We start from the raw sequence: 20250 nt of genomic DNA on the forward strand, positions 1-20250 counted from the left end.
CTGCATCCCAGCGGTTCAGTGGGCCCAGTTCAACACCAGGGAACTGCAACAACAGATTCTCCTAGAGGAGGCTTGTGTCCGAGGGAATTTGGCAAAGGAAATCACCTTATCCCAAACAGTCCTAACTTCCCTGGTATGGTGGTTAGATGACAATAATCTATCGAGAGGAGTGTCATGGGTGATAACACCTTCCGGTATAGTTTCTACTGATGCCACCCCTACAGGATGGGGGGCTCATATGGGGGGATCTTCTCCCAAGGCCAATGGGATATAAGCGAGAGACAAGATTCCTCAAACTTAAAAGAGCTGAATGCGGTTAGTCATGCGTTATATCACTTCTTTCCACAGCTACAAGGAGAACACATGAGAATCCTTTCAGACAACACCACAGTGGTAGCATATCTGAACAGGCAAGGCGGAACTCGATCGAACAGCTTAATGTCTTCCGCAAGAAAATTTTTATTCTTAGCCGAAAAACAATTTTTGTCTCTCTCGGCTGTCCACATAAGAGGAAGAGACAATTCAGAAGCAGACTTCCTAAGTCGCCACACGTTATGGCAAGGAGAATGGTGCCTGAGCCGGCAAATATTCAAACACGTCGTGTCACTGTGGGGTCTTTCCCAGATAGATCTCTTTGCCACCAAACAAAACAGACAGGGGCGAAGGTTCGCCTCCCTGAACGTGGCAGACTGTCTGGAAATTCTGGATGCCCTCCAAGCCCCGTGGCAGTTCAGATTGGCATATGCCTTTCACCCAATCATACTACTGCCGCAGGTTATCAGGAAGATCAAGGCAGAAAAGGCGAGAATAATCTTAATAGCGCCATTTTGGCCCAGGAGGCCAGGGGTTTTTGTGCCTACAAGCAATGTCAGTGACAAACCCTTGGGTGCTCCCTCAGCCCACAAGCTCCTCTCTCAGGGGCCATTCTTCCATCCTCAAGTGGACAATCTCCGCTTGACGGCTGGATCTTGGAAGGGAGATGTTGAGAGCAAGAGTGTTCACGGGGGGACTAGTCAATACCCTCCTACAGAGTCGAAAATTGGCTACTACAAAGAGTTATAACAGGGTATGGAGGAAGTTCCTAGAGTTCCACACAGCTTCCGACTCTAGAGAAATCCCGATAACACCCATTCTAGAATTTCTACAAAAAGGAGAAAGATCTAGGGCTATCCGTCAACACACTAAAAGTTCAAGTGTCTGCTCTAGGGGCCCTCTATAATTATAGCATGGCAGGCAATAGATGGATAGCCAGACTCATCTCTGGCTGTGAACAGAGCGAACCAGTACACATACCCAGAGTGCCTCCCTGGGATTTGAATCTGGTACTAGATGCCCTAACACGCTACCCCTTTGATCCATTATACTCAATATCCCTTAAACACTTATCTCTTAAGACGGTACTGCTAGTGGCACTAACTTCAGCCGGAAGGGTCATCGACATACAGACACTTTCAGTAGAACCTCCGTTCCTGTTAAACATTCCAGGATCAGTTGATATTAAAACCAGACCCCTCGGTTCTGCCAAAAGTAGCGGGGAAATTTTATAGGTCGCAAGAGATCCACCTCCCTTCATTTTACAGTAACCATTCTACTCCAGAAGAAAAATTCCATACACTAGACGTTAGAAGAGCAGTGTTACAATACATCGAGAAGTCTAACAGCTGGAGGAAGAGTAGGGCTCTGTTTATTTCTTTCCAGAGCCAAAGAAGGGATATGAAGTCACAAGGGGTACTCTGTCTCTGTGGATTAGGGACGCGATCTGTCTGGCAAACTCCGCGAGAAATAAAGATCCTCCGGAGGGTATCAGGGCACATTCTGCCAGAGCTATGGCATCCTCGTGGGCGCAGAGGGGAGACGTCGCAATCGAGTCTATATGTAAGGCCGCAACTTGGTCGACGCCTTCTACTTTTTATAACCACTATAGGCTTGACTTATCATGCTCATCTGACCTAGCCTTTGGTAGAGCGGTCCTCAGCACGGTGGTCCCTCCCAGGTGAAGGTCTCTGAAAGTGGGTGCTGTCGTGGCGAAGAGTAAAAAGCCGGATTACTTACCGGTAATGCTCTTTTAATGAGTCCACGACAGCACCCGTTCACTAACCCTCCCTAGAAGTTAACAATGTATATACACCTTCTTAGATGTAAAATTGATAAATTTTAAATATTGATTAATATAATGGCCTAATAATTGGCGGTCCTCCGGGTACTCTGAAATACAACTGAGGAGGAGAGGCGGACCGCCCTCTTTTATCTCTGTAGGTTTCCTGTTCCTATGGGCGGATCCCTCTCTCCAAGTGGGTGCTGTCGTGGACTCATTAAAAGAGCATTACCGGTAAGTAATCCGGCTTATTTTGACCCACTGAGTCATGTGAGGTCTTATTTCTTGCGGGACGAGTTGACATTTTTATTGGTACCATTTTCGGGCACATGACATTTTTTGATCGCTTTTTATTCCGATTTTTGGGACGCAGAATGAATTACTTTTGGGGGGGTGCGTTTTCACCGTTCCGCGTGCGGTAAAATTGATAAAGCGGTTTTATTCTTCGGGTCAGTACGGTTACAGCGATACCTCATTTGTCATTTTTTTATTTTGGCGCTTTTATGCAATGAAAACAATTTTATATAAATATTTTTCCATCGCTTTATTCTGCGAGCTATAATTTCATTTTTTCGCTGATGACGCTGTGTGGCAGCTCATTTTTTGCGGGACAAGATGACGTTTTCAGCGGTACCATGGTTATTTATATCCATCTTTTTGATCGCTTGTTATTGCACTTTTTGATCGGCGGTATGATGATAAAGCTTTATTTTTTGCTTCGCTTTTTATTTTTATTTTTTAAGGGGTTCAATAAAGGGGTTAACTAGTGGGACAGTTTTATAGGGCGGGTCGTTACGGACGCGGCGAAACCAAATATGTGTACTTATTGTTGTTTTTCTTCTAAAAATGAATTTATTAGGGAATATTTTTTTTTTTTTATATTTAGCGATTTTTTTTTTTTTATTTTTTTTTTTAATTTATTTTTACATTTTTTTAAAAACTTTATTACATTTTGGATTCGGGGACCTGCAGGGAAGGAGACCCCCGCAGTAGTGCTGCTCATCGTGCTGCTGTGGGGGTCTCAGGGAAGCACGGAGGGAGCCCCCTCCCTCCCGATGCTTCCCTAAACCCCCGGTACACTGCGATCGTGTTTGATCGCAGTGTGCCAGGGGTGGTCCGTTACCGCCCCTGACACGTAGTGCCGGGTGTCAGCTGTGATAATCAGCTGGCACCTGGCCACGATCAGCTGCGCTCCCCCCGTGAGCGCAGCTTATCGCGCTAGACGTACTATACCGTCCTTGGGACTTAGGTCCTAGGTCACATGGACGGAATAGTAGAATAGTACGTCTAATGTAGGAAAGGGGTTAAAAACAGGGTGGCACATGTTAAGGAGCTGAAACTCCTAAACCTTCATCCAATTTTAATGTGGATACCCTCAAATGAAAGCTGAAAGTCTGAACTTCAACTGCATCTGAATTGTTTTGTTTAACCCCTTAGCGACAGAGCCAGTTTGCAGCTTAATGACCAGGCCAATTTTTACAATTCTGACCACTGTCCCTTTATGAGGTTATAACTCTGGAACGCTTTAATGGATCCCGCTGATTCTAAGATTGTTTTTTCGTGACATATTGTACTTCATATTAGTGGTAAAATTTATTCGATAAGTCTTGTGTTTATTTATGAAAAAAATGGAAATATGGCGAAAATTTTGAAAATTTTGCAATTTTAAAACTTTAAATTTTTATGCCCTCAAATCAGAGAGATGTGTCACACAAATTTCTTAATAAATAACATTTCCCACATGTCTACTTTACATCAGCACAATTTTGGAAGCAAAATTTTTTTTTGTTAGGAAGTTATAAGGGTTAAAAGTTGACAAGCGATTTCTCATTTTTACAACAAAATTTACAAAACCATATTTTTTTAGGGACCACATCATATTTAAAGTCATTTTGAGGGGTGTACATGACAGAAAATACCCAAAAGTGGCACCATTCTAAACACTAGACCCCTCAAGGTGCTTAAAACCACATCCAAGAAGTTTATTAACCCTTTAAGTGCTTCACAGGAACTAAAGCAATGTGGAAGGAAAAAATTAACTTTTTTTTGCAAAAAATTTACTTCAGCACCAATTTTTTTTATTTTCACAAGTGTTAAAAGAGAAAATCAACCACAAAGTTTGTTGTACAATTTCTCCTGAATACGCCGATACCCTATATGTGGGGGTAAACCACTATTTCAGCACACGGCAGAGCTCGCAAGGGATGGAGCGCCGTTTGACTTTTTCAACGCAGAATTGGCTGGAATTGAGATCGGATGCCATGTTGCGTTCGGAGAGCCCTTAATGTGCCTAAACAGTGGAAACCTCCAACAAGTGACCCCATTTTGGAAACTAGACCCATTAAGGAACTTATCTAGATGTGTGGTGAGCACTTTGAACCCCCAAGGGCTTCACAGAAGTTTATAACGTAGAGCCGTGAAAATAAGAAATCTATTTTTTTCCACAAAGATGATCTTTTCGCCCCCAAATTTTTATTTTTTACAAGGGTAACAGGAGAAATCATACCCGCACAGTTGTTATGCGATTTGTCCTGAGTACGCCGATACCCCATATGTGGGGGGGAACCACTGTTTGGGCGCATGGGAGAGCTCGGAAGGGAAGGAGTGCCATTTTGGAATGCAGACTTTGATGGAATGGTCTGCGGGCATCATGTTGTGCTTGCAGAGCCCCTGATGGGCCTAAACAGTGGAAACCCCCCACAAGTGACCCCATTTTGGAAATTAGACCCCCTAATGAACTTATCTAGATGTGTGGTGAGCACTTTGAACCCCCAAGCGCTTCACAAAAGTTTATAAACGCAGAGCCGTGAAAATAGAAAGTCTTTTATTTCCACAAAAGTGATTTTTTAGACCCCAATTTTTAGACCCCCAAAGTTGGCAAATAGTGGAAACCCCTCAATTCTTGCTCCAACCCTAACCCCAACACACCCGTAACCCTAATCCCAACCCCAACCCTAATCCTAATTCTAACCCTAATTCTAGTTCACCCTAACCCTAATTCTAACCCTAGTCGTGACCCGAGCCCTAACCCTAGCCCAACCCTAACCCTAGCCCAACCCTAGCCTAACCCTAGCCCAGCCCTAACCCTAGCCTAACCCTAGCCCAACCCTAACCCTAGCCCTAACCCTAGCCCAACCCTAACCCTAATGGAAAACTGAAAAAAAAAATATTTTCTTTATTTCATTATATTGGCCTATATAAGGGAGTGATAAACGGGGGGGGTTATGTACTATTTTTTTTATTTTGAAAACTATGATCGTTTATCATAGTGATCAAAATAATGAATGGAATCTGCCAGCCGGAGTCGGCAGATTCTCGGCGGGCGCACTGCGCATGCGCCCGCCATTTTCAAGATGGCGGCGCCCATCGGAGGATGCCGGCGGGACGTGGGACCACCGGGAGGGGACGGAAGGCCACGGAGAGGTACCGGGGGGGATCGGGGACCCTATTTCTCTCTCCTCTGATGTGCGATCACATCAGAGGAGAGAGAAATTAAATGTAAAATCGCGGGGTTTTTTTTTTTTTTTGCGGTCGCCGTTATAGGGTTAATAACGGCGATCGCAAAAGCGGGGGTCGGTAAAAACCGACCGATTCATGTTCTCTGGGGTCTCGGCTACCCCTGGCAGCCGAGACCCCGGAGAAAATCCGACACTGGGGGGCGCTATTCACTTAAATCACAACGCCGTGAATTAACGGCGCTGTGGTTTTAGTACCCTTAATTACCGCCGTTAAAAGGCGTATCGGCGGTCGTTAAGGGGTTAAAATTCATTGTGGTAATGTCTAGAACCAAAATTAGAAAAATGTTGTCTCTGCCCAAATATATATGGACCTAACTGTAGTATAATTTCCAAAATGTTGTCACTTGAGGGGGGATTCTGCTTTTCTAGCTCTTAGGGATTCTGTATATGGAATCCTCAAACTATTCTAGGCAAATAGCGCTCCGTTCCTCCCGAGTCTCTCCGTATGGCTAAGTAGTACAGTACAGCCACATGTGGGGTATTTGTACATTCAGCAGAAATTGTCGGACACATTGGTGCCATTTTTACCCACTTCATATGTGAAAATGTAAAAATCTGGGGCTAAAATAAAATTTTGATGGTAAAAATGTAGTTATTTTTTCTTCACTGCCCAATGGTATAAAATTCTGTGACACACATGTGGTGTCATTATGATCACTGCACCACTAGATGATTTCACTGAGAGGTGTAATTTGTAAATTGGGGTCATTTCTGGGGGTTCTGCTGTCCTGGCACCTCATGGGCTCTCCCAGTGGGTCATGGCATTTGCAAACCAGAACAGTAAAATCTGGCGCTCCGTCCCTTCTGAGCTTTGCACTGTGCCTGAGAAATATGTCTCGAGTACATGTATGGTATTGATGCACTCAGGAAAAACTGGACCTCAGTTTGTTGTAGAAAATTTTCCTATTGACCCTTAGAAAAATTAAAAATTTGGGGCTAAAACAACATTTTAGTGGTAAAATTATAATTTATTCTTTCTTCACTGCCCAATGGTATAAAACTCTGTGAGGCACATGTGGTGTCAATATGCTCACTGCACCCCTAGATTAATTGGGGAGTGTAGTTTGTAAAATGAATTCACATATGGAGGGTTTCTGTTTGTTCTGACACCTGAGGGACTCTGCCAATGTGACATGGCACCCGCAAACCATTCCAGCAAAATCTGAACTCCAGTATGGCACCTCTTCTCTTCTGAGCTTTGCACTGTGCCTCAAAAGTAGTATTCCCTGACATATGGAGTATCGGCATACGCAGGAGAAATTGCACAACAACTTTTTGGGGTCCTATTTCTCCTGTTGCCCTTGGTAAAATAAAAAATTGGGTTGAAAAAATGCATTTTTGTGAAAATATGATTATTTTTTTTTTTTTTTTTTTCTTTTTTTCCTTGGGTGGTCTAGTTTCCAAAATGGGGTCACTCCACAGTTTAGGCACATCAGGGGCTCTGCAAACGCGACATGGCGTCCGATCTTAATTCCAGCTGTATTTTGTGGTTTTTAAGATGGACCGGATTATAAGACGCACCCCAGATTTTGAGGTGAAAAATAGGAAAAACCTTTTTTTTTTTTTTTTTTGCAAAAATGACGGTGCTTCTTACAATCCATGCGTCTTAATGCTTAGCCAGGGTGGTGGCTGCGGTGAAGCTGGGGTCCCAGGGTTGCTGCTGGCGGAGGCAGGAGTGGGGCAGTGCTGCGGACCCCAGACTGGGAAAAGGGTGTAAGGATGTGCGACGCTGCAGGTATTTGGTGCAGGCCGCGGTGGGGCAGGGTCGCTGCTGGAGGAGGCAAGAGTGGAGCGTGGCTGCAAGCTTGGATGAGGGGCTGTTCGGATGTGCCGAAATCTCCATCTGCACTTGTGCCGCTCCCGGCAGCCGTTTTCCTGGAGTCCACCGCATAGTAAACCATGGAAGTGCTGGGGTTCTGGGCTTTCACAAAACTTCGGCCAAGCCCCAGCAGCACCAGACATCCACAGCGTTGCACATCTGAACACCCCCCCTTATCCCGGCCTGCAGCAACGCTCCACTCTTGCCTCCCGTGACCCTGGGCCACCGCGGTCAGTAAGGTATATGCGCATTAGACGCACCCCCATCCATTTTCCCCCCAAAATTTTTTAGTTTGTATTATCCGAAAAATATGGTAAATTACATTTTTACCACTAAAATGTTGTTTTAGCCCCAAGCTTTTAATTTTTCTAAGGGCTAATAGGAAATTGTTTTACAATAAATCGAGGTCCATTTTTTCCTCAGTGCGCCAATACCTTACATGTAATTGGGAAATATTTTTCAGGCACACTGCAAAGCTCAGAAGGCAAAGAGCGCCAGATTTTACTATTATGGTTTGCAGGTGCCATGACCCACTGGGAGATTCAGTGAGGTGCCAGAACAGCAGAACCAAGTGACCCCATTTTACGAAATACACCTCTCAATGAAATCATCTAGTGGTGCAGTGTGACACCACGGGTGTGTCATAGAATTTTATACCACTGGGCAGTGAGGACAAAAGAACTACACTTTTACCATCAAAATTTTGTTTTAGCCCCAGATTTTATACTGTTCCGCGTGTGGTAAAATTGATAAAGCGGCTTTATTCTTCAGGTCAGTACGATTACAGCGATACCTCATTTATATCATTTTTTTTAATGTTTTGGCGCTTTTATACAATAAACTATTTTATAGAAAAAATGTATTTTTGCATCACTTAATTCTGAGAGCTATAACTTTTTTTTTTTTTTATTTTTCCGCTGACGGAGCTGTATGAAGCAGTATCTGCATGCTATAGAAGCTGTCAGCGCTGCGCTTACTGCACACTGACACAAGGAGACATCCTAATATGCACTGTGCATGATCAGCAAGTTTCCTAGCTCTGGTGACCCGGATGTTGTCATGGCAACGATCGGGACCCAAAGGCAGAGGGGGGCTGTAAACCCTCTGCCAGCTTCCGGAACGATGTGATCGTTTTTGATCGCAGCATTTCGGAGTTAAAGTGCCGGGAGCAGTCTGTGACTTCTCCTGGCACCTAGTGCCGGATGTCAGCTGTCAAAATCAGCTGAATCCCGGCGGCGATCGCCCGTGCACCCCCCCCCTGTGTGTGCGGTCAATCGCGGTGACTTAATATTCCGTCCATGGTCAAATATTATTACGTCCAATGTCAGAAAGGGGTTAAAGGCTGTGATATTTAGAGGACACACCAAATTTACACTGTTATACAAGGTGTACATTGACTACTTTACATTGTATGAAAGAGCCTATCTTCAGTGTTGTCCCATGGAAGGCTATAGTAAAATATTTACAAAAATGTGAGGGGTGTACTCACTTTTGTAAAATACTGTATGTATACATACACAGGGTGATTCACTCGCTAGGTTACCCAGAAAAAATTGCTGTAACTTTTAAAAGAGACTATCGTACTGAAATTTGGACTGTACATACCTTGGTTCATGAGAAATGAATGTTGTAAGGCAGGTGTTGAAAATATCCACCGGTCACATCCAAGCACGCCTGCACGCGCCATTCCTTATTGTTGCATGTATTCTGCAGGACGTCTGGGGTCATAGCCTGGATTTCTCATTGTATGTTCTCTCGGAGTGCTGGAAAAGTTTATGCCTTATTATTGTACACCCGACCCTTCAAATAGCCTCAAAGGAAAAAATCCGGCAATAACGAATTCTTTTCTCTTGATCGGGTCCACTCCTGAATGATCGTTGACATATGGAATACACGTGCCTGTCCTCTGGGAAAGTCTGTGAGATCATTTACCGTGTTTTTTGGATTATAAGTCTCACTTTTTTTCCCCCGACATTTTCTGAAAGGCCAGTTCCATGGTTTTCTGTGCGGTGGACTCCGAGAAAATGGCCACCGGGGGAGGCGCATGTGCAGATGGAGATCTCGGCCCCAAGATCTTGGGAGATGAGATCTGTGCCCCGGCGGCCATTTTCTCATAGTCTACCGCACAGGAAACCATGGAACTGCCGGAGGCTCTGGCCTTTCAAAAAATGATGGCAGACTCTCCCCGGCAGCACCGCCGGGCACCCACTGTACTGCCGGAGACACCCGCAGCACCAGGCAGCTCCACCGCACACCCCCGCAGCACCAGACACCTGCAGTGGTGCGTTGCACATCGGAACACCCCCTCATCCCAGCCTGCAGCTTGGAGCATCACCCCACTCCTGCCTCCTCCAGCAGCGCCCATGGGACCCCGCTTCACCGCAGTCACCACCAGTATTATGAGAAGCACCACCATTTTATTAAAAAAAAATAAAAAATCCTATTTTTCTCCTCAAAATTTGGTATGCGTTTTATAATATGGAGCGTCTTATAATCTGGAAAATACGATACATGGAGATACCAGAAGTTGCTGTTTCCAATCTTGTTTCATCAGATATTTTCGGACGTCCTCCTTCATGCCTATCCATTAATGGTCCGGTACGTTCCAGTTTATTCACCAATGACAGAAATACACTGTTTGAATGGCAGATTTCAGCCTCCAAACTTCTTTTTCAAATAAGTTTTCACAATGAAAACCTGCTCCTCCTTACTGTATCTGTACACTAACAAATGAAGAAGGAATTTGGCAAGAGTGAAATGCAAGCACCACACAAACTACCGACGTGCAGGAAGGCGTGCAGAAAGTCTATCTCATAGTTGAGACGACCAGTGGGGCGACAAGTCGGCAAGACCTCTCGGCGCAAGGATGTTTCTCACCAGTGAGGTTCATTGCACTCTCACTTTTTACGAGCCTAAGTATGTACAGTCCAAATTTCGGTCATCTATTAGAAGTTACAGCAATTTTTCTTGCAAAATTGGCGTGTGAATCACCCTGTATATACGGTACACTGTTGTAAAATTGTTTTGTGTGAAATTCAAATATTTCCCACCACAGCCGCCATCTCTTCATTTCTCCAAGGCACCATCATTTCTTGGGCTTTCTTCCCATCGGTGTGTTTCACTTTGTCTACTGTTCAATCGTAGAAGCAGAACATAAAAGGATAGGAGTGCCAAATCTGTCTCATGTTGGACACCAGCCACACCTGTTGGGTCACATTAACTAGAATTGTGTCTTTTGGATGTTTTATTATTCTGTCAGAATGGTGCAGCGTGCGAGTCCCCCAAAACAGATGTGAAACTACGTAACAGTGTAAACTGTGGACTAGGTCAGTCCTAATGTCATGGTCCCTATTTATGGAGCAATCCTATAAATCATTTATAATATGGATCCAGATTTTAAAACTTTGTATGTTCCTATGACTGATCCGGGTCCATGGTGTGCTCCCTCATATGATCAGTAACTTTGAACTGGCGCGTGCTTAGTCCAAAAGTCTTCCCTTATAGAACACGTAAGGACACACATGATACGGACTGATGGCCTATTCTGATATCAATTTCACAATGATGCCTCCTTGTCCAGTAGATAATATAATGTCTGTTATCTCATACATGTCACTGAATTTTTCCATATTATTTTTATTTTTTTTTTTTTTAATGTTTATAGCGTTGAAACAGTGGTCCCAGTCAGCCAAGAAACGCCTGGAAGAACTTCGTCTGCTCTGCTCCAAAGACGGAAGAGAATTTCTACTTTGCCTAACCTTGTTAAACCAAGGGTGTCAAATTCTGCCTCTGCTGTTCCACCTTCCAAACTTCCTCTAGTGGAGGTGCCTTCAACACCACCCGTCATTCCTACCCCATGTAAGCATGAAGGGTCCTCGGCTGAGAAGGGCAAGGTGTTGAGCCCTCAAAAGTCTCAAGGGCTTCTGTCTCCCCCTCAAGGACAACTCATAACTTTACCTGAAAAAAGGACGCCTGTCCCTCAAGTTCCCCAGTTTTCTCCATATAAGAAATCTACCCTTAAACATGAAGATGTTAGTACTGCTAAATCTGTGGAGGATCCCAGTCCGCTGAAAGAACGACCATCCCAGAAATCCTGTAGTAACGATTTCTCTGAAGTGGTTAAAAAAACAATTGCGAGAAAGGTTATCACCAGTAACCTAGAAAAGGAGAGGATTAAAAGAGCGCAAAAACTGCGCGACCTGCTGAAGGAGGAGCTGCGGAGAGAGCAGGTGAGTGACTGCAAATGTTCTTCTTCCTTCAGCCTGAAGTGTAACTGTCTTCATTCTGAAAACATAAGAGACGCGTTAGTTACTGCTGTTCTTTGTTCTCCCCTACTTGTAATACGCAGAGATAGGTGGCTAGGGGCTCATCCTGTATGTGGCATGTTGGCTTTTAGTTGTATACTTCACACCCACATTAGTAATGGCAGCAGACAGCTGAAAACGAAGCACATAGGACCAGTGCCAAGCAGCAAGTGCTGGGGGAATCGTAGCCTCATCAGTTGGGAAAATGACCTTTTCCCTTATATAACTGGTTCCTCTGAAAAGTATGAGGCAGGTCGAATCTGTCAGCCAAACATAACACAACAATGACAATTGTCCAAGAGCTACTCAAACTTCAGTTTGTCCTTTTTAGTTGGATGCCAGGCAAATTACACAGTTCCCTCCCTCCCCACTTGCTAATCTCAAGTTCAGGGGGCTGCATATTGGCTTTTCTGAGAATGCACTAGTCTAAGCCTTTATGGATTTTCATTTTAAGGTGTCTAAGCTTCCTACACACAAAATGGTATTTCTCTATCGCTTCATTGGGGGACACAGGAACCATTGGTGTATGCTGCTGCCACTAGGAGGCTGACACTATGCACACAAAAAAGTTAGTTCCTCCTCTGCAGTATACACCCCACCGACTTGCACTAAATTAATCAGTTTTAGCTTAGTGTCAGTAGGAGGTGGACTTGGGTCTTTCGTGAGACCCATATCTACCTAATGTGCGTCGTTTCTTTTCAGGTTTCCGGAGGGATACAGTGTGAATAGTCACTACTGTACTCCCACGCAGAGGCTGAGTACGGCGTGTACTGCCACCCAGTATCCTCATACGTCTGTTCGGGAGGACCCCAACTCCTAACACAGAAGCGTGTTCAGGTGATCCGGACCCAGTCCTGCCTCCTTCCCACTACCCACTTGCCCACCAGAGCCTGTCAGTTTGAGGAGACGCAGACTTCCCGCAACACGGATTCCAGACGTCCGATCTTCATGGATGGGGAGGTACTTTCTCTCTTTCTCCCTTCCCTTTCCCCCAGGTGCTGAAGGACCCTCGTAAGGAAAAGCAAGTGAAAGGAAAAACAAAAGATTTTTTTCCTTTATTCATTGAGGGCATTTTGGGGGTATGTCCTCTTTAATTCCGAGGGCTCCAGCCATACCTTTTTTTTTTTTTTTGCGGCGTTTTCGGGGTCTCAGCACCGCTCCACATGGACCTTTTGGGAGGATCTGTAGATTGGGGCATCGGGGCTTCCTTGGTCTATGTGCCCCTCTGCAGCCTGCATCCTTGCCCCCCATGCTTCGACGGTCACTGACTGTAATATAGGTCCCGGCTCCTCTCAAGCCTAGTTAAAGTGCTGACTCCGCCCCCTGCTTTCTGGGCAGGCTCTTCTCCCGCCTGTCTTTCTCTCTTCTCCGCCTGCGAGCGGCGTATGGCTCCGCCCACTACTCCCAGCCTCCTCAGTCTGCTGGAATCGCCTCCGTCTTGCTCCCCCCGTACCCTGCGACTAGTCCCGCCCCTCTTCCGGCTTCTGAGAGCGGGAGCTTGCTCTGCAGCGCGCTCTTTCCCCGGCTGGGTCCCATGCATCCTCCTTAAGGTCTCCATCTTCCGGCTGGTGCACCTGGACACCATTTGCCTCAGAAGATCCTGCCTTTTTGCCTGCCTGGTCCTGCGCTCGGTATACTCATCACAGCTAAAGCCCGGGAGCAGACGACAGGATTCTGTGAGTAGCTCTGCTATGCAGACTGACATTCTCCGCTGCATCTTTTCTGTCCCCTAACCTTATGGCATCAGGTAGTGGGTCTGCTCATCATGCCTAAGCACAAAGAAGAGCCTGCTCGTCCTCCTGCTTCCTCTTCCTCCTCTACTCTGGTCAAACACTTTGCGTGCTCTTCGTGTAAAAGCAAACTCAGTTCAGGTCAGTCCTCTCTCATCTGTCAGTGCTGCAGCAACCCCACTGTAACCACTACCCAGAAGTCCCTTTCTACCCCAGGCGAGAGTGAGACCCCTATCCCAAGGTGGGCTTTCTCTCTGTCGCAATCTGTGGCGGACCTAACCAGGGTGTCTCAGACCCTGCTGTCCGTGCTGGACAGATTGCTCCTTCCGGCCCCCGCAGTCGCCAGTGGGTCACAGGATTCTCCGTCCGGCCCTTCCAACATAGGCTGCAAGAGACCCAGACAGGAGCACTGTTCTAGATCCTCTTCCCGCTCCATCTCATCATCCGGTCTTTCACGGCGAGATTCCTCTTCCAGATCCTCCTCTCCCGAGTCAGGCGAGGTGTCTTCGGATGCGTTTTCAGAGGATGATTGGAACCTGGATTCAGAACAGGCCTCTAACATGAGAGATATGGTCCAGAGCCTTATTGTTGTCAACCAGACCTTAGGCAACAAGGATACCTCTAAGGAACCTGCAGATCAGGCGGTTTCGTTTAGACGGTCAAAACCACCTTCCAAGGTTTTTGCCCCACACAATGAATTCGTGGAGATACTCGCAAGGGAAAGGGAGAACCCTACTAGACGCTTTCAAAGAGGGAAGTGCCTCGGCATCCTATATCCCTTCTCCACTGTGCTCACAGCTAACTGGACGGCTTCCCCGGCTGTGGATCTGCCAGTCTTCAGGCTGTCCTTCAACACGGTCCTCCCGCTTTCTAATGCAGCATCCCTCCAGGATTCCAACAATAGGATTATAGAATCGCTGGCAAAGTCAGCCTCTGAAGTGGCTGCTTCTACATTATGCCCGGCCTTTGCCTCTACCTGGGTCTCAAGGCCATACCTAGATGGGGCAAACAGCTTTGTAAGGTCATCCTCGCGGGAGCTCGTACGGGGGAGCTAGCCGACGTTGCGGACCAGATTTTCTATGCAGGGAAATATTTGGTATCTGCCTCCCTGGATGCCGCGTTCTGTGCAGCTCAGGCGTCCAGCAATATGGTGGCCATCCAGAGGAATATTTGGCTCAAAGAATGGCAGACGGACTTGTCATCAAAGAAGTCACTTACCAGTCTCCCCTTCCAAAGGGGCCTGCCTGTTTGGCTCCATGTTGGACCAGATTATTAAAGAGGCCACTGGAGGCACGAGTTCTCTTCTTCCCAGTCCAGACCTCGCCGGCCGTCCCGGAAGTGGCAATTCTGCCCCTTTCGCGGCGAGGGAGGATTCTTGCAGGCCGCAGACTCGCCAGGTCAGGAAAAGGGCTTCCTTCAAGCCAACTCCTTCCTGATGTCCTAAAAACTCCCACGGTAGGTCCACCAGGCCCAAACCTGGTAGATCTTCCTAGGCATGACTCATGTCAAAAACCCAGCGTATCTCCCAGGCCAGGCTAGTCTCCTGTTTTTCAGGGATGTTTGGCTTGCCTCCGTGGAGGACACATGGGCAGGGAGGTGGTATCCTTAGGTTACAAAATAGAGTTTGCTTCGCGGCCCTGAGATCGGTTATTAGAATCCTGTCCTCCAACAGATCCTGCTCTGGTTCCGGGTTTTTTGCATCCATCGCCTCCCTTCTCAGTTCGGGGGTTATTGTTCCCGTCCCAGAATGAGAACGCTTCACAGGTTTCTATTCGAATCTGTTTGTAGTGCCGAAGAAGAGCTGCGCGGTTCGGCCCATTCTGGATCTGAGGTTACCGAACAGAAGGGTCTGTCTGCGACATTTCAGGATGGAGTCCCTCCGCTCAGTAATTGCTTCCATGGAGGCGCAGGAATTCCTGTGCTCCATAGACATCCAAGACACCTACCTCCACGTTCTGATTTTCCCAGATCATCAGAGGTTCCTGCATTTTGCTGTACAGCGGAACCATTTCCAGTTTGTTGCCCTGCCATTCAGACTCACGACCACTCCCAGGGTCTTGACAAAGATCATGGCGGCATTGATGGCAATTTTGAGGATCAGGGGCCTAGTGCTTTTCCTGTACCTCGACGACATCCTCATCAAGGCTCCGTCTTTCTCAGGCCTAGGAAAGTCTGACCATCGTCCTCGACTCCCTGGCCTGGTTCGGGTGGCTAGTCAACAGAACAAAGTCCTGCCTTGTTCCGACTCGGCACCTTGTCTTCTTAGGCATGCTGTTTGACACCCGTCAGGCGAGGGTTTTTCTTCCCGAAGAGAAGAGAGCAATCCTCCAGCAGGGAGTTCGCTGCAAGGCCGCCTGCTTCCTTCCTTCCGTGCAGCAATGAAGGTCTTGGGCAGAATGGTGGCCGCGTCAGAAGCAATCCCCCTTTGCACAATTCCACTCGAGACCACTTGAGCAGGCCATCCTTTCGCAGTGGGACAGGTCTGTCCTGTTGCTGGATCGTCTGCTTCGTCTCTCTTCCCGAGTCAAGCGGTCTCTCAACTGGTGGCTGTCATCCCCCCTCATCCTCCAGGGCCGGTCCTTCCTTCCTGTCCATTGGCAGGTGGTGACGGCGGACGCCAGTCTTCTTGGCTGTGGGGCGGTTTTTCACCATCTGACGGTCCAAGGGCGTTGGTCCGCGCAGGAGTCCTCTCTACCGATCAACATCCTCGAGATGAGCGCCATCCTTCTGTCCCTCAGTCACTGGGAAAGGCTTCTCAGGGGTCTGCCAGTCAGGACGGACAATGTCACAGCAGTGGCATACGTCAATCACCAGGGAGGGACCTGGAGTCCCCTGGCATTGGCCGAGGTATCCAGGATCCTCCTCTGGGCAGAGGCGACGGTTCCGGCAATATCCACAGTGCATATTCCCGGCGTGGACAACTGGGCCGCTGATTTTCTCAGCCGCGAGGGTCTCGCGGCAGGAGAGTGGTCCCTGCATCAGGAGGTCTTGCATCAGGTTTGCCTTCGATGGGGAACTCCGGATGTGGACCTTATGGCGTCCCGGCTGAACAGGAAGGTTTCGCGGTTCGTCTCCAGGTCCCGCGACCCTCTCGCAGTGGACTCCGATGCTCTGGCCATTCCCTGGTTGCAATTCGTGCTTCCCACCTGTTAACTCCCCTTCCCTTTCTTCCCATGCTTTTGAAGATCAAAGCGGAGGGGGTGCCTGTCATTCTGATCGCATCGGATTGACCCAGAAGGTCTTGGTTTGCAGAGATCGTCAATCTTCTAGCGGACACCCCCTGGAGGCTTCCAGATAGGCCAGATCTTCTGTCACAAGGACCCATCTTCCACCAGAGTTCTCGGTCGCTCAGTTTGACAGCATGGTTGTAGAAACTGCGGTTCTGAGAGCGTCCGGTTTTTCTGATCGGGTGATACGCGCCATGATCCAGGCTCGGAAGCCGTCGTCATCCAGGGTCTATTATCGGACCTGAAAAGCCTATTTCCGCTGGTGTGAGTCCAATAACATTCCGCCGATGACCTTGTCTCTTCCTTCCATTTTGGGTTTTCTCCAAGCAGGACTTGATGCTGGCCTTGCCCTTAGGTCTCTAATGGGTCAGGTATCAGCTCTCTCCATTCTCTTTCAGAAGTCCTTAGCCTCCCGTTCTCAAGTCAGAATTTCCTTTCAAGGAGCGGCGCATGCGGCTCCCCGTACCGGATTCCTGTGGACTCCTGGGACCTCAATCTTGTTCTGGAGGTCCTGAGGGGTTCTCCCTTAGAACCTCTCTGAGAGGTCTACCTGTTCATTCTGTCCTGGAAGTTTCTTGTGGCTATCACCTCCATTAGATGCGTCTCAGAGTTGGTGGTTCTTTCCTGTCGCCCCCCTTCTTGGTTCTTCACCAGGATAAGGTGGTGTTGCGGCCTCCACCTTCTTTCACCTTTCACTTGAATGAGGATATTGTCCTCCCTTCCTTTTGTCCTGCTCCGGCTCATTCTCTGGAGCGTTCATTGAACAGGCTAGACCTGGTCAGGGCGGTGAGGATCTATCTGGTTAGGACTGCCCCCTTTAGGAAGAGACGGACCTCCTATTTGTCATTCCAGATGGTACGTGAAGAGGCCTGCCAGCCTCCAAGTCTACAATTGCTTGTTGGATCAGAACTGCAATTTTGGAGGCTTACCAGGTTAAGAACAGAGTGCCTCCCCCTGGGATTAAGGCTCACTCTACCCGGGCAGTGGGCACCTCCTGGGCAGTACACCATGGGGCATCCGCCCTACAACTTTGCAAAGCGGCAACCTGGTCTTCCATCCACACATTCGCCAAATTTTACAAGGTCCTTACCTAAGCTTCAGCGTATGCCAGCCTAGGCAGAAGGATCTTGCAGGCGGCAGTGGTGAGTTCTCCGACCGGAATGGAGTTTTCTGCTATTTCCCTCCCCAGGGACTGCTTTGGGACGTCCCATGGTTCCTTTGTTTCCCCAATGAAGCGACAGAGAAAACAGGATTTTTGGTTGCTTTCCATAAAATCTGTTTCTTGGAGCCTTTGTTGAGGGACACAGCACCCTCCCATGTTTTACAGTTCTTGTTCCTTCTGTGTGCTATTGTTACAGTTTGAGTTGTTGGCTTGTTCTTTCTATCTTGTTGCTTCTCCTACTGCTTTCTCACTAACTGACTAACTTAGTGCCAGTCTGTGGGGTGTATACCGCAGAGGAGGAGCTAACTTTTTTTTTTTATGTGCATAGTGTCAGCCCCTAATAAAGGCTCCGAGAAACAGATTTTACAGTAAGTAACCAAAAATCCTGTTATTTATGGCCATGGTACACACTAGCTCTATCCATGGACTTCAGTAGCTGGACCTATGGCAAAACCCATTTTTATTATTTATATAGCGCCATTAATTTCATGGTGCTGTACATGAAAAGGGGGTTACATACAAAGTTATAAATGTTGTTAACAGTAAACAAGTTTCCACAACAAGTTTACAATGACAGACTGGTACAGAGGGGACAGGACCCTGTCCTTGCGTACTTACATTCTACGGGATAGCGGGGAAAAGATAGAAGGTCGGGGGTGCAGCAGCTCTGGTGGTGATAAGGCGGTAGCTCAGGAGGTGGTGAGGTGGCAGATTGGTTATTGCAGTCTGTAAGCTTTCTTGAAAAGATGGGTTTTCAGGTTCCGTTTGAAGGATCCGAAGGTGGTGGATAATCGGACGTGTTGAGGCATGGCATTCCAGAGGATTGGGGATATTCGGGAGAAATCTTTTTTTAGGATTTGTTGTTGATATACTTTTAAATCTGTTTTTAAAAGCATAGTTTACATTTCCTTTTCTACTTCCTGCATATCAGCAGCTGTGCCCTTATCGGTATTGGCTGCCAGCTGTAATATAAAGCTCTGACCTATGTAAACAAACCAAAAATATTAGACATATGGGTGGTCCATTTCCTTCCCAGCCGCATATTGCCAAAACGAGGCGAGAAGGAGTACAGCAGTCAGGGTGGATTTGATTTAAATCACGATTTAAATCACTAGTCAGTAAGGCTTGATTTAAATCAGTGATTTAAATCAAAGTTTCTACCTAAACTAGTTCTTGCTACTTTAACATGCAAGTAGATGAAGATTTTTAGAATCACTTTTTATATTACTTTTTTCTCCCCAGTTTAATGGGTTAATCATTCATATTTGGACACCACTGTTCTGTTGTACTTAGGAAGGAGAAAAATAATCCTGACCTTAATAACAATTTAAATAGATTTATTCAACTGAAACAATAACATTACAGCATAAGTTATTTGCTTAAACAAACATCCATGTTTGTTAACTAATTTGGCTAAACAAAATATATACACTCACTGGCCACTTTATTAGGTACACCTGTCCAACTGTGTGTTAAGACTTAATTTCTAATCAGCCAATCACATGGCGGCAACTCAGTGCATTTAGGCATGTAGACATGGTCAAGACAATCTCCTGCAGTTCAAACCGAGCATCAGTATGGGGAAGAAAGGTGATTTGAGTGCCTTTGAACGTGGCATGATTGTTGGTGCCAGAAGGGCTGGTCTGAGAATTTCAGAAACTGCTGATCTACTGGGATTTTCACGCACAACCATCTCTAGGGTTTACAGAGAATGGTCCGAAAAAGAAAAAAAATCCAGTGAGCGGCAGTTCTGTGGCCGGAAATGCCATGTTGATGCCAGAGGTCAGAGGAGAATGGGCAGACTGGTTCGAGCTGATAGAAAGGCAACAGTGACTCAAATTGCCACCCGTTACAACCAAGGTAGGCAGAAGAGCATCTCTGAACGCACAGTGCGTCGAACTTTGAGGCAGATGGGCTACAGCAGCAGAAGACCACACTGGGTACCACTCCTCTCAGCTAAGAACAGGAAACTGAGGCTACAATTTGCACAAGCTCATCGAAATTGGACAGTAGAAGATTGGAAAAACGTTGCCTGGTCTGATGAGTCTCGATTTCTGCTGCGACATTCGGATGGTAGGGTCAGAATTTGGCGTAAACAACATGAAAGCATGGATCCATCCTGCCTTGTATCAACGGTTCAGGCTGGTGGTGGTGGTGTCATGGTGTGGGGAATTTTTTCTGGGCACTCTTTGGGCCCCTTGGTACCAATTGAGCATCGTTGCAACGCCACAGCCTACCTGAGTATTGTTGCTGACCATGTCCATCCCTTTATGACCACAATGTACCCAACATCTGATGGCTACTTTCAGCAGGATAATGCGCCATGTCATAAAGCTCGAATCATCTCAGATTGGTTTCTTGAACATGACAATGAGTTTACTGTACTCAAATGGCC

General features: G+C 46.9%; 1 protein-coding gene across 1 annotated transcript in view; it reads left to right on the forward strand.

Annotated features, from left to right (window-relative positions):
- BDP1 (BDP1 general transcription factor IIIB subunit) overlaps positions 1–20250 on the forward strand; it is a 235234-nt gene that overhangs the window by 21745 nt on the left and 193239 nt on the right. Inside the window, 1 exon segment of the mRNA XM_073584044.1 lies at positions 11097–11661. Coding sequence (XP_073440145.1) covers positions 11097–11661 — 565 coding nt within the window.

Source organism: Dendrobates tinctorius, unplaced genomic scaffold (assembly GCF_039654945.1).
Source record: "Dendrobates tinctorius isolate UK_male_01 unplaced genomic scaffold, ASM3965494v1 ptg000083l, whole genome shotgun sequence".
Taxonomy (NCBI): domain Eukaryota; kingdom Metazoa; phylum Chordata; class Amphibia; order Anura; family Dendrobatidae; genus Dendrobates; species Dendrobates tinctorius.